The sequence below is a fragment of the Leucoraja erinacea genome, chromosome 21 (genome assembly GCF_028641065.1).
Source record: "Leucoraja erinacea ecotype New England chromosome 21, Leri_hhj_1, whole genome shotgun sequence".
Taxonomy (NCBI): domain Eukaryota; kingdom Metazoa; phylum Chordata; class Chondrichthyes; order Rajiformes; family Rajidae; genus Leucoraja; species Leucoraja erinaceus.
In genome coordinates, this window is record NC_073397.1 from 156,219 (window position 1) to 171,421 (window position 15,203).

At 51.0% G+C, this 15,203-nt stretch overlaps 1 protein-coding gene across 1 annotated transcript in view; it reads right to left on the bottom strand.

Annotated features, from left to right (window-relative positions):
• Positions 1-15,203, bottom strand: part of LOC129707149 (potassium voltage-gated channel subfamily KQT member 2) — a 124,938-nt gene that overhangs the window by 30,099 nt on the left and 79,636 nt on the right. The window contains 1 exon segment of the mRNA XM_055651920.1: positions 1,328-1,384. Coding sequence (XP_055507895.1) covers positions 1,328-1,384 — 57 coding nt within the window.

A 15,203-nucleotide genomic window follows, 5' to 3' on the forward strand; every position in this document is an offset into this window, starting at 1 on the left:
CATCATCTCAGTATATGTATGACCACGGACCATAACCACCAAGCAGACAGATACTGTTCCACCAAAGCCCCAGCGACTGAGCATGAAATCAGACTGCCCACATTGTAATCTGGCCCTGATGTGCTGTGTCGCCCGGTCCACACTGGGAATGGAAATCCACTTGACATTTAGCACAACAGGTTGTGTGGCGGGATCAAGTAACCTTCCCCATTTGCAGAAACAGGCCTTGAGTTCTGACGGGCACGGTCTGTTTTACAGGGGAGCTCTCTATCGAAGTACAACATGCCGGCTTCCCATGCAGAGTGAGAGACCGAGAGCATGCAAACATAACTGGCGCGAGCAGGCGGGCGGGCAATTGGGGGCAGAGGGGGAGGTTGAGAATGAGCGGGCAGACTGTTTGAGAGAGTCGTACACAGACAAGGCAAGACCAGTCATACAGATACATGCAAGGAATTATGAGTGCCAAAAATAAACTGAATCCTTGTCATCAAACAGTGTCGCTTCCCCAAGTTACGGTGACAAATTAAACACTAGTATAGAGCGGGAGACTAAATAATGATCCCCCTCTGGGAAAGAGCTATAGTGAGCGCGTGACAGCAACTGACACTTAAACACACCTTTTCCACCATTTATAATGTATATGGACTTTGTATATTTTATTCCAGCTGCAATCTCTCTATCTAGTGTTACTCCTGCTACTACTAACAGGGAGTGATTCTAACGCCTTTACCATTGACTGTGTCTCCTGACAGCACAGTAGCGCAGCAGGTAGAGCCGCTGTGTCACAGCGCCAGAGACCCGGGATCGATCCGGACCTCGGGTGCTGTCTGTCTGTGCAGTTTGCACGTTATCCTTGGGACTGCATGAGTTTCCTCCGGGTACTCCAGTTTCCCAAAGACGTGCGGGTTTGTAGGTTAATTGGTCTCTGTAAATTGCCCCTAGCGGGTGAGAAAGCGGGATGACATAGATCTAGGGTGAACTGATGTTCGAGTGGGCTCAATGTACCGAAGGGCCTGTCTCCACACTATATTTGTAAACTAAAGAAGCAACTAACATTCTCTAACAGTGGGCAAGACTCATCTAAAGCTGATTCGACTGGAGAGAGAGCGAGAAGGGGCAGGTAGCAGACATAAGGAGAGAGAGGGCTCTCTAAGTTTGTTTCCGGATGCAGGGGAGGGAGGGAGGGAGAGAGGGAGAGGGGGAGAGAGGGAGAGAGGGGGAGAGAGAGAGAGCACGCAGGGAGGGAGACAATGGCAGGGAGCTGAGAGGTGTCAAGCAGGCATCAGGTAAGGGGTAGGGGGGGGGGGGGGGAGGTGCATACGGATACCTAGGGTCTCCAGAGCAGCACATTCCACACACGGAATCACGCCGGGGTTTGTGTTTACTGAAAACAAGGGGAAAATGGGAATTGATGAGTAGAATTCCCGTGATTCCGTCACAGAATCAGTAGCACAGCATTCTCCAAAGCGTCTTAGCTGGAAGGAACGTCCTGTCGGGATGCAATCAGGGATCCAACACGTCTTGTTCACAGTCCGGGGTCAACCCAGGTGGCTGGTTGCATGCAGGAAGACCCTGGGTTCTGGGGTATTGGGCAGGGGGGTGGGGGAAGGTTGGGGGGGGGGAGGGGTATCCTCACACAATCTAGATTCAGATGGTGGGCTGTGGGATCTCACATCCAATAATTCTGGCTCAAACGCTGCCCCAAAAGCAGCTCCCTCCCCGCCCATGTACATCCATTGTCCAACACCACAGGCCCAGGGTATCTGGAGGTATCTCAGACCACTCTGCTGGTAGAAACCACCCGGCCAACACCCCCAACATCTTCACTACAGCAGGGCGTGGCTGGGGACCTGTACACCAACCCCACCTGACACACGGACACCAACCCATCCCTCCTCACAACCAGGGGGGGGGAGGGAGGTGGACTCGTCGCCCCCTATTTTGAGAGGTGGGGGACAGCCCCCCACCCATTTTTTGTAATCCGGATTTTAAAACCCGGTGAAATTCTGCTTTCTGCGAGACAGTGGGGGTGGGACTGCCGATCGAGGGCGCTGATTGGACGAGAGAGAGTCGGTCAGCAGGCAATGGGGGCGGGACATTATAATTCAGCATGATGATTGAAGGAGGGAGACGTGCCAAAACACTCTCCGCATAGACCTGCACCTCATCCGCAGCCAGGATTGATCCCGGCTCTCCGGCGCTGTCCCGTCCCCACCCGAGTGCCCCCCCCCCCATGCCTGGGGGTGGCCAGAGACGTCGGGAGTCAGACGAGCGCAGTACCCCCAGGCCCACAGCCAGCGCAGACAAGCAGCGCTAAACCCAGCTCAACTCTGCCTGTCCCGCCAGGTTAACCGACAGCACTGCCTGGACTTGCCGGAAACATGGCCAGGCTTACAGTCAGCGTGGAGAAGCAGCGCTGGTGTCTCGTCAGTCCAGGCAGGGCTGTAGGTTAACCCGGCGAGACAGGCAGAGTTGAGCTGCATTTAGCACTGGATTGAGCCTCTGAAGCCTCGCGCGCGCGTGTGTGTGTGTGTGTGTGTGCGCACGCGGCCGGCAAGAAATTGTGTCCCCTCCTGTCCCCCGGTCCCCTCCATATTTTGATAGCGATTTCTGTGCCTGCTCACCGCCACCCAGCCGAGGGCCAGGGATGGATGCCACTGCTTAAAATAAGCTGGGATGGGATGGGGTGGATAGCGCGTGCTGAATATAGTGGAGTGGGAATGGATATGGAGAGCTGGGAGTTGCGTTGTTACAAAACCTACCATTAGCGGCGCCGCAAATCTGCCATTGTCTGTGCGTGCAATTCCAGAGGCATTGCTGGGGGGGGGGCGGGATTAAAATATAACCATATAAAATGCAGATTTGCATTGGTTGTCGGAGAGGAATTTGCTCCGACTGCTAGCTGATGAAGAAAATCCGTTCTGCGAGCCCGCCCCGATTTATTTTTTTTAAGTTGCTGGTCGATTGAGTCGCTGGATTGAACTTAAACGCGACTAAAAACACCTTCAACATCACGGATCGCAAGTGCAGCACAAAACAAAAGGTATGACATTTATTTAACATATTATCTTGCTTTTTGGTATGGCTGCATTTTAATCTGCTGATGCGAAAAATGTTATTTAGGCCCAGATACAAATCAGCCGTGTCTTGCTTACATCATGGCTTAAATCATGGCAGCGGCAACATTCCAGTCGATGACATTACAGAAACATCCACTCTCAAGATAATCAAATTCATTATTTTTTTTGCACAATCATGTCATAAGAACGTCATTTTGTGTTATTGTCTATCCATGATCAATATTTTCACACTAAATATCCAGAGTACAGTTTTAGTCAGATGTGTTGTGCAACAAATAATGGTTTTGATTATCTGGAGAGTGGATGTTTCCGGATTAATTTATGGGAATTAAACATTAAATTCCTTCCATTTGGCATACAAATTCATGACAAAGTGAGATTTAAAAATCATGTTAATCATGTGAATTCTTGTGTGAATGGGATCAGTTTGTTATTTGATTACTTTGGCTATTTAACATTTTTTTTTAGCCATTTCTTAAGAATGGGATAGATGTTTAGATCTAGTAATTGAATTTAGATGATTGTTTTTTGACGACACTGAGGAACATGAATTTCTTGTTGGGTATTTACTATTTGTTTTAACGTTACAATAATATGAAAGTTCTGATCTTGAGAATATCACATTTTTGAATTTTCAAGGCAGTCTGGGTGTTTATTACTATTTCCGTCACAACGGTCAATTTTGTAATTAGGTAACTAACTAATTATATGCTTTAATTTCAGGTTATCCAAGTAAGGTAATATTTATTTCAGAATGCTTCAATCTATAATAACTGAAAATTGCATTCAGTTCTCTTATTTTTTTAAGAAAGTTATGTGCTTTTATGTCAATTAACTGTCCTCGATCACAGTTTTTGTGTTGTTAATGGAAAAGCAATAGGGAACAAGATGCTCATTTCAGAGTATGGAAATGACCATAACTTTTTTAATACTGAAGATATGAAAGTAAATTAGGTACCAAATTAAAGTTATTTTTATGCTTTATCTGATGGGATAAATTACAGGCTTGATTTTTTAAATCTTAAAATTTGGTAACATTCCTACTGGGAGTAGGTGGGGATTGTTGGGGAGTGGGGAATGGATTGGGGAGAGTGGAGGTGGGTGGGAGAGCATGGAGTGGAGAAGGTAACAGGTGGGATGGAGAGGGGTGTAACGGGTGGGAGGGTATTGCAGGAACATTGATCACCGTTGACAGAACACAAACGTGTGTACACATGAACATGCGCACACCCACGCACACTATCACACGAATACGCACACAACTCCTCACAGCCCCAGCACCTCGGTCATCTCTACAGGGACAAAGGCCAGAAATATTTATTTTAACAACGCATAGCTTTAAAACGAGCAAACCTGGGTCACTCTCCACCGGCTCTGTAGCAGAGAACAGAAGACACAGAACATGAACACAGCAACTGACAGCAGTGCTTCATCAGACATCATCGCTCCGACATTCAGCACACCGTCCATTCATCATGGGGGGCCAGCCTTCACTTCGCCTCCCCAACTGACACGAGGGAGAGTGGGAGTAAACTGCCTTCTCAGACTCAATGACAGGGGTCCAAGCACATTTATTCTCTCTCTGTTTCAACGTCACCCTTGGGCTCAGGGTGATGTGGTCGCTGAGGTATTGCAGTAACTACTGGGTAGGGGTTGGCCTATTGTGAGTGGTCAAACCTGAGGGCAAAGAGGGGGAGGGGGGAGAGAGAGGAGAGGAGAGAGAGGAGAGAGAGAGACAGACAGACAGAGAGACAGATAGATAGATAGATAGATAGATAGATAGATAGATAGATAGATAGAGATAGGGAGATAGAGAGAGAGAGAGGGAGGAGAGAGAGAGAGAGAGAGAGAGAGAGAGAGTGAGAGAGAGAGAGAGAGAGAGAGAGAGAGAGAGAGAGAGAGAGACAGTGAGCGAGCGAGCGAGTAGAGTGAGGCTGTGAGAGTGGACAATGGGGGAGGGAGAGGGGGAGGGGGAGAGGCTGTACTTTTCTCAGCTCTGCAGATGAGGAGGTTTGAAGCAGCCTTTCAAGGATTTTGTCGATGGAGAAGGGACAGAAGCAGAGGGGCTTCATAGTTTGACATCATTTTATCGTTGGACTGCTGAAACTTTCCTTTGCTTAAGGTTTCCTCCACTAGTGTGTAATTCCTGAGTTTTCTCTGCATCACCGCGGGTGTGGGTGTCGTTGGCGGACTGCCAAGGCACTCTTGAGATCGAGGGAAGGAAAGATGTTGATGTCTTTGTCGTTCTAGCACCGACTCTCTGCCCTAAAATCATTTTGCACATTACTGCTGTCTGCCTGGCTTAATGTGAAGAAAGTACTTTTGCTTCCGGCAAGACTGTAAAGGAGCTTCCCAAAAGCTGCTCTCGGCTGTGGACGAACTTGGGGACTTTCCCTGTTTCAGCTGGAGGTTTCTGCTTTCTGCTGCTTGTCTTTGACTGTGACTGTCTCTGGGACTTCACTTGGAGCTGAGCTGCTGGGGTGCCTGGAGCTGGTTTGTGCCTCTGTCAGGATGGCGATGGCTGGGGCGCGGCCGAGTGGTATCAGTGGCGGGTACGAGGCCATTTGAGCATGAGCCTCATGTTGACTTGGATTGGGAAAGATTCGGTATCTTGGTCCAAACTGGGCCACTGTGGTCCAGGGGAGCAATTACGAAGGCCATGAATGACCTTCTTGAGAGGGGGGCTATTGTCTCTTCCGAGGTCGAAAGAGGAAAGGTTGAGATGATACTAATGACCCGGGAGGATGTGGCCCTAGCGTTGGAGAGGGGGATCTCAGTGAGGGGGGCCCACATGCAGGTGGATCCGTGGGTGTCCAGGGTGAGACCAGTTCTCCTGCGGAGTTGCTCCACATGTATTCCGGATGCAACACTTCGTCCACAACTGTCTAAGCTTATGCACCCTGGGAATGACCCGTATGAAAAAAGGGTCTTCAGCTTTAAAAGGAGGGTGTTCATGAAGGTGGGAGAGGGGGAAGGCGCTGAGGGGAGCTTCGAAGTGGAGTGTAGAGGTCTCCTCAGAACCGTGAGTTGGAGTTGGGGAAAGGCACGGTGTCATGCGTGTGGTGAGTTTGGACATCTCCGTAGGGAGTGTCATATTCGCGGGGTCGCTGCTAGAAGTTCTAGCGTTGCAGCCCAGGAATGCACTGCTGGCCCAGCCGGGGTGGCTCGTCATGATTCGGTGTCGCGGGGTGGTACTGCTGACCCGGCTAGGGCTGCCAGCTCTGCCCCGGTGATCCGGAGCGGCAGTGATGGCTGTGAAGGCTGCAAGTTCCGCCTTGGGGACCCGGGGCAGCGATGGCCCCCGCTCCCCTCGTCCTAAACCTGTGGTGGTGGCTGATGGCGAGGCGCATGGGGAGGGTGAAGAGGGGGGAGGGGGAATTGGGAGATGCCGAAGAAGAAGGGGAGGAAGAAGAAAAAGCCCACCCAAGTGAGTCAAACGCAAGCGGGTGGGCACTTGTCTAGATCTGAGACCACCCAAGGGGCACCTATCAGCTCCATTGTGGTCCAGAATGCACCTGTCGTGGCCCAGCAAGGAGCAGAGGTGGTTTGGACAGGGGCAGGGAAAGTAAAACGTGCTGGTGGTAAAGTGGCAGTGGGTAGTGTGGAGGCGGAAGACCTTTCCTTTATGGAGGTCACCGTACCATCGCATGTTAGCGGGGAAAAAGGAGGTATGGGCCTGACGAGAGAGCAAGGTCGTGGGTCCAAAGCTAGGAGGATGCCTATTTCGAGACCTTCCACCCCTGATGTGGTTGGTGGTCACGAACTAGTGTACCACCAACCACAGGCTGGAGGTTGGGCCTGTTTCAGGGATCTTCTGCGGGTATTACAAGACTCCTCTGGGCTGGTGGATGTCCCTTCGTCTAGGGGGCCCTCCGAGGGAGTTATCTCATCGGATGTTGAAGTTAGCTCCCCAGGGTATGTATCCTCTAGGTCGGAGGGGGTCACCTCGTTTCAGAGGCCTTCTGAGGGTGCTGGCACGCCACAAGATGGGGTAAGCTCCCCTGGTAGTGTGCCCCCTGGGGACGGGGGATGAGCAGACTCAGCCCGAAGGGGGAGGTTCGGGGGCATTGGTGTACCAGTCTGTGCTCCATATCAGAGTCAGTGGGTACTCTGGGTGCTGTGGAGGTCAGGACTGTTTCGGGTGGAGATCCTCTTTCGGATTCCAGGGATGCCAGTGCACCACGGGCCCTGGGGGCGCCTCGTGTTTTTTCTTCCCCAGGCCAAGACGTGGAGGGGGATGGGAGAGTGCAGGATCCCAGCCGTTCAGTGGGCTGCTTGTTGCGGTCAGGGGTATCAGGACCCTCTCCGGCAGTGATCCTGGGGGTGATGTCATGCCAGGCTAAGAACAAGCCGTACCGCCAGAACAAAAACGGAGGCTGCAAAAAGATAGTGAGCTGATTGGCCAGGTTTGATTAAGTCTTTCAAGGCTATCCTTGGCAACAAGGATAGTGATCTTCCTGAGTCTGAGAAGTGTCAGTTTGGGGAATTTTTGTGGTTCTTCAGAGAGAGAGTTTTCGAGTCTAGTTTTCGAGTCTAGTCGAGTCGAGGTTCTCAATCTAGTGCATTTGCACATTCAGAGTAGCCACATTAAACTTAAATGGGAGTAGAGCGAGTTTTCGTAGATTTCAACATTTATCAATCCTTAGAGAGGGGAAATTTGCAGTTGTCCCAGGACGTTGCTCCATCTGGCCGTGAGCCTGGTTTGGCATGCCGTTACATTTCATTAACGTGTATGCCCACAGCACCGGAACAATGCAGGCCGGCCTACTTCAGATTCAGATTCAGATTCAGATTCAATTTTAATTGTCATTGTCATTGTCAGTGTACAGTACAGAGACAACGAAATGCATTTAGCATCTCCCTTGAAGAGCGACATAGCAAACGATTTTGAATAAAAAAAAAATATATAAATAATAAGTGTCCGGGGGGGGGTGGTGATTGGCAGTCACCGAGGTACGTTGTTTAGTAGAGTGACAGCGGCCGGAAAGAAGCTGTTCCTCGACCTGCTGGTTCGGCAACGGAGAGAGACCTGTAGCGCCTCCCGGATGGTAGGAGGGTAAACAGTCTATGGTTGGGGTGAGAGCAGTCCTTGGCGATGCTGAGCGCCCTCCGCAGACAGCGCTTGCTTTGGACAGACTCAATGGAGGGGAGCGTGGAACCGGTGATGCGTTGGGCAATTTTCACCACCCTCTGCAATGCCTTCCGGTCGGAGACAGAGCAGTTGCCATACCATACTGTGATGCAGTTGGTAAGGATGCTCTCGATGGTGCAGCGGTAGAAGTTCACCAGGATCTGAGGAGACAGATGGACCTTCTTCAGTCTCCTCAGGAAGAAGAGACGCTGATGAGCCTTCTTGATCAGAGTAGAGGTATTGTGGGTCCAAGAGAGGTCATCGGAGATGTTGACTCCCAGGAACCTGAAGCTAGAAACACGTTCCACCTCCGTCCCGTTAATGTGGATGGGGGTGTGCGTGCCGCCTCTGGACTTCCTGAAGTCTACAATGAGCTCCTTGGTCTTCTTGGAGTTAAGGGCCAGGTTGTTGTCAGCGCACCATGCTGCTAAGTGCTGGACCTCCTCCCTGTAGGCCAGCTCATCGTTGTTGCTGATGAGGCCAATCACCGTTGTATCATCTGCATACTTGATGATGGTGTTAGTACCATGTACAGGTGTGCAGTCATAGGTGAAGAGGGAGTAGAGGAGGGGGCTCAGCACACAGCCCTGAGGAACGCCGGTGTTCAGGGTGAGGGTTGAAGAGGTGTGCTTGTCTAACCTCACAGACTGGGGTCTGTTGGTTAGAAAGTCCAGTATCCAGTTGCAGAGGGAGGGGTCGATGCCCAGGTTACCGAGTTTGGTGATCAGTTTTGATGGAATAATGGTGTTGAATGCTGAGCTGTAATCGATGAACAGCATTCTTACATAAGTGTCTCTGTTGTCAAGGTGGGAGAGGGCGGAGTGAAGTGCCGTTGAGATGGCATCCTCCGTACTCCTGTTCTTGCGGTAGGCAAACTGATAGGGATCCAGTGTGGGGGGTAGGCAGCTTTTGAGGTGTGCCAGGACCAGCCTCTCGAAGCACTTGGTGATGATGGGGGTAAGTGCAACTGGGCAGAAGTCGTTGAGGCTTGCCGCAGTGGAGTGTTTTGGCACTGGCACGATGGAGGTGGCTTTTAGGCAAGTGGGGACAACTGCTTGGGCAAGTGACAGGTTGAAGATGTCAGTCCAGACGTCTGTCAGCTGCGCAGCACAGGCACTGAGCACGCGCCCGGGGATGCCGTCAGGGCCAGCAGCCTTACGTGCATTAGTCCTACTCAGTGCCACGTACACGTCGTAGGGGGTGAGTGTGAGGGGTTGGTGATCGGCAGGTAGCACAGCCTTGATGGCTGTCTCTAGATTGTCCCTGTCGAAGCGGCCATAGAAGTGATTCAGCTCCTCAAGGAAGGAGGCGTCACTGGATGTGGGGGTGATGTTGGAGGGTCTGTAGTCCGTGATGGCCTGGATGCCTTGCCACATGCGTCGGGGGTCGGAGTTGTTGTTGAAGTGCTCCTCAATCCTGAGCTTATGGCAGTGCTTGGCCTTCCTGATGCCCCTCTTCAGGTTAGCCCTGGATGAACTGTAGGCTCGAGCATCGCCTGACCTGAAAGCGGTGTCCCGTGCTTTCAGCAGTAGCCTGACCTCGCTGTTCATCCATGGCTTCTGATTCGGGTATATGGTCACCTGTTTGAGGGAGGTGACACTATTGATGGTGGAGTTTATAAAGTCCAGAACAGAGGATGTATAGGAATCAATGTCCGTGTGAGAGTCAAGGGTGGCCTGGGCTGCAAACGCCTTCCAGTCAGTGTTTCCAAAACACTGCTGAAGTGTGAAGTCCGCTTCCTCTGACCAGACTTTAACTGTCCTTACAGTTGGTTTAACCCGTCTGATGAGTGGGGAGTACTTAGGGAGCAGGAACAATGAGACGTGATCAGACTGACCAAGGTGGGGGAGGGGGATGGCTTTGTAAGCTTCAGCCATGTTGGTGTAGACTTTGTCTAGTGTCTTGTCTACTCTAGTGGGGAAGGATACATGTTGGTGGAATTTGGGGAGTACAGTCTTCAGGTTGGAGTGATTGAAGTCACCCGCAACAATGAAGGCTGCCTCGGGGTTGTGCGTCTGGAGGTGACTGCTCTGTTGAGTACTATTGATAGGGGAGAGTGTGTCTTCCTTGAGGGGGTGGGGGGGACTTTAATTGCACACTTGAGGTGCGAGACCGTTCTATACAGTGTGCCCCTGCTGTAGCAAAGAAGCTGAGAGGGTTGATTGCCTCTTTTGAGTTGGTTGATGCATGGCGGAACCTCCACCCTGATTCCACTGCTTTTTCGCGGAGGTCTGAGGTAGGTGGTTCCCGAATTGATCGCATGTATATTTCCAGAGAGTATGTTTCTCGTGTCTCAGCGGCCTCAATGCGGCTGGTGCCATGCTCGGACGACTGTCTGGTGCGTGCGGACTTTAATCCGGCGCGCGCTCGGGTCGGGTCCGTGTACTGGCACTTTAACAACAGGCTGCTGGAGAATCGGTGTTTCCGGGAGTCATTCAGCTGGTTTTGGCTGAAGTGGAGAGGCAGAGGTGCTTCTCTTCCCTTAGGCAGTGGTGGGATGTGGGGAAAGCTCACGTCCGTATCTTTTATAAGGAATACACGTGGGGGTCGACCGGACAGCGGGACTCAGTGGTCGAGAGGCTTGAGAGGGAGCTACTGGACGCAGAGTCTCGCCTGGGTCAGGTTGGTGATGACTCCTGCGAATGGGGAGAGTTTCAGAAGAAGGAAGCCTTGAGGTACCTGCAGCTTGAGCAGTCCCGAGGTGCTTACATGAGGGCGCGGGTCCAGATGCTGCACGATCTGAACCGGGCTTTGCCTTTCTTTTTCTCTCTGGAGAAAGGGCGGGGAGCCCGCAAACAACTCGTGGAGCTGCTCGCAGATGATGGCTCCTCTGTCACTGATCCGGAGAGGATTAGTGCCCTGGTCAGGTTCTTTTATGAGTCCCTGTTCTCCGCAGGTGGATTCAGCGGGAAGGCTCAGCGGGTCCTGTGGGAGGGTCTACTAACTGTAGATAAGGAGGTGGCCGAACTTCTTGATGGCCTCTTATCTTTGGAGGAGTTGACTCGTGCCCTGCACCAGCTCAGGAGGGGTACGTCTCCCGGGCTGGATGGGTTGACGGTAGAGTTTGTTACAGCCTTCTGGGATATCCTATACAGTCCCTGGCTGGTCCATTCAGGATAACATCCACCTGGTTAGGGACCTGATTCATCTAGCCCAGGGTACTGGTCATTCAGCTGCTTTTCTGTCTCTTGATCAGAAGGCTTTTGATAGGGTAGAGCATGAATACCTCTTCGGGACGTTGCAAGCGTTGACATTTGGACCACATTTTGTGGCCCGGGTCCGGCTTCTGTACGCTGCAGTGGAGTGTCTTGTGAAGGTTAATGGTGTGTTGTTGCCTCCCTTTCATTTTGGGAACGGGGTCCGTCAGGGGTGCCCCATGTCGGGTCAGTTGTACTCGGTCTGTGTGGAGTCGTTCCTGTGTCTCCATTGGAGGAGATTGACAGGCCTGGCCCTACCTGGCCCGGGGTTGGAGGTGGTTCTTTCGGCCTATGTCGATGATGTACTCCTTACGTTCACTGACCCTGGTGACCTGCGGAGGATGCGTGATTGCCAGGAGATTTTCTCGGCTGCATCTTCTGCCAGGATTAATTGGAGCAAGTGCTCTGGACTTTTAGTGGTGTCAGTGTCAGGTAGACTCCCTGCCAGAGGAGATGGCAATGTTTGCGTGGAGCACCACGCACCTCCTCTATCTGGGGGTGTACCTGAGTCCCACTGAGGATGCTTGGCCAGCAAACTGGCTGGAGCTGGAGATGAAAGTGGTTGCCCGGCTGGGGCGCTGGTCAGGCCTGCTTGGAGTTCTTTCTTTTCAGGGGAGGGTGTTGGTCATAAACCAGCTGGTGGCCTCCATGTTATGGTACCGGCTGGCTACTCTTGTCCCGCCTTCCATATTTGTAACTGCTTTACAGAAGAAGCTGGTAGATTTCTTTTGGGGAAATAGGAAACACTGGGTTTCCACAGCGGTTCTGAGTCTCCCGTTAGAGGAGGGCGGCCAGTCCATGGTATTGGTGCGTACCCAGGTGGCGGCTCTCCGTCTCAGGACTCTGCGGAGGTATATGTATGTAGAGAACCCTCCAGATGGCACGCTCTGGCCACGTATTTTTTCCGTCGGGGTCGTTGCATAAGGGGGGTCTCGCGGCTCCCGGTGGCGGGCATTAGTCGACCCGCCCTACGGGGTTTGCCTAATTTCTATCGGGATGTGCTAAGAGTGAGGAATTTGTTTGTTTTCAGCCAGCGTGTTGCTCCACGAGGGGAGGGGGATGTTGCGGCTGCGGGAGTGGCTGGTCCTCACCCTGTCATGGCGGGTGTCGAGGAGAGGCGTGTGCTTAGAGTGGTTCTGGCTGAGCTTACCCCTGCTCCGTCGGATTTGCTCATCGAGCCTAGGCTCTGGGATATTTCTCGGGCACCGGCTCCACATAACCTGAGCCGCCTTTCTGAGATGGCTAGCATGCCGTTTCGTGATGCAAACAGACATATACTAACAGAATACTCCTGCCCATTCTGCACCTCCTTGCCTTTGTATCCCGTCCTGACACACCATGGCGGACGGTGTTACCACCCGAAGGTGGAAGGCCTCCAGAGTCCCCAAGGACACCGCCTGTTCCCACTCCAGGGACACGCACACACGGACCTGGGGTGGAGGGTGCTGCACAGAGCGTTGGCGTGTAATAAACTTTAGAGTCAGTTCACGGGCTCGTCCACCACATGTAGTTTCTGTGGTGAGGAGGAGACCGTGTTCCATGCATATATGGAGTGTGAGAGGTTACTGCCCCGGTACCAATATCTGAAGGGGTTGTTTCTCAAGTTCTGGTTGCATTTTAGTCCCATGATTCTAGTGTTTGGACACAAGGCAGGGAGTGAGGAGAGCCGATCGAGGGGTGGGACCTCCCTGTCGGTTTGCTCCTGGGCCTGGCCAAGATGGACATTCGTGGGTCCAGGCAGCGGGCGGTCGATGGTCATGCTAGAGTCGGCTGCCTGCCCCTCTTTCGGGCCTACGTCCATGTGTGCGTGTCCCTGGAGTGGGAACACGCGGTATCCTTGGGGACTCTGGAGGCCTTCTGTGGGCGCTGGTCACCACGTGGGGTTGAGAGTATTGTAAATAATGTATGCACTGTTGTACTATAATGATTATTTGTTATATTGCATTTCTGATTATCTTTTGATGTGATGTATCATATGATTGTGTCGAATAAAGTTTTTGAAAAGAAAAAAGAGGGAGAGAGAGAGGAGAGCAAGATGACTGCACCCACATCACCCCCCCGCGGACAGCAAAGTGGAATGAAAATCCAACTTTTAATCAGGCCCTGGGCCATTGGCAACAATCAGCCAAAAATTAAAGTAGATTTTTCATAATTCAATGAATAAATGCAGGCATACAAACTAGTGAAAACTCCTTTCTGTTGCTATTTCTTTCAGGGTGTTAGAACTATGAGTGTCAGATTGAGCAAAAGGACAAATAATAAAAGGTTTTCACACTGGGGTATTTTTCTGAACCCGTGGTGACTCGTGACAGAGTTTGGGGAGGGATAGATAGACAGACAGACAGACAGACAGACAGACAGACAGACAGACAGACAGACAGACAGACAGACAGACAGACAGACAGACAGACAGACAGACAGACACAGACAGACAGACAGACAGATCCTTTATTGTCATTCAGACCTTTTAGTCTGAACGAAATTATGACTATATTCCTTGGAGGGGTGATCTTATAGAGATGTACAAAATCATGAGAGGAATAGAGGGGTAAATGCACAGTCTTTTGCCCAGAGACGGTGTATCGAGAACCAGAAAACATAGGTTTAAAGTGAGGGGGGAAAGATTTAATAGGAATCTGAGGTTGTAACATTTTTTACACAAAGGATGGTGGGTGTATGGAGCAAACTGTCGAAGGAGGTAGTTGAGGTAGGTACAATGTTTAAAAAACATTTAGACAGGTACAGTACATGGATAGAATAGGTTTAGAGGGATATGGGCAGGTGGGACTAGTGTAGATGGGACATATTGGTTGGGGTGGGCAAGTTGGGCCAAAGGGCCAGTTTCCACACAGTATAATTCTATGACTCCTTACAGTGATAACCACTGGAAACGAGGAGAAGGTTTACATTACAAAGAAGCCTTTTATTAGACAGTTGAGCTGACAGGCACTCGCTCTCTCTCTCTCTCTCTCTCTCTCTCTCCCCTCCAGGAACGCTGCCTACCTGATGAGTATTTATTTCAACTAGAAATGTTGCCTCACAGCTTTGGCAACCTGGTCAAACCCAATCATGCCACAGGCATTCCTCCTGCAGACAGAGGGTGACCTTGACGGGAGCTTGTGTCATCTCTCACCAATGATCACCTCCATGCTCTCTGCCTCTCACACACACTAGCTACCTCCTGCTTTTTGTTATTGCTTCACGTGAGAAAATGGGACCATTCAGCCCCTCAAGCTTGCCTTGTCATGCAGTGATATCAAGGATGTACCCTTAGAAAGGAGATGATGAGGAATTTATTTAGCCAGGGGGTGGTGAATCTGTGGAATTTATTGCCGCAGATGGCGGTGGAGACCAAGTCTTAGGTTATTTTAAAAGGGAGATTGACAGGTAATAATTTGTTCAAGTGAGTTTATTGTCATGTGTTCCTGTATAGGACAATGAAATTCTTGTAAGGGAGTCAATTATTAACGAGGTATTAATGGGGTATTTGTATAGCAGTAAAATTATTAGTCCAAGTCAACATGGATTCATGAAAGGGAAATCATGCTTGACTAATCATCTGGAATTTTTTGAGGATGTGACAAGTAAAATGCTTGAAGGGGTGCCAGTGGATGTAGTGTATCTAGACTTTCAGAAAGCCTTTGATAAGGTCCCGCACGAGAGACTGGTGACTAAAATTAGAGCACATGGTATTGTGGGTAGGGTGTTGACGGATAGAAAATTGGTTGGCAGACAGGAAGCAAAGAATAGTAATGAACGGGTCCTTTTCAGAATGGCAGGCAGTGGCGAGTGGAG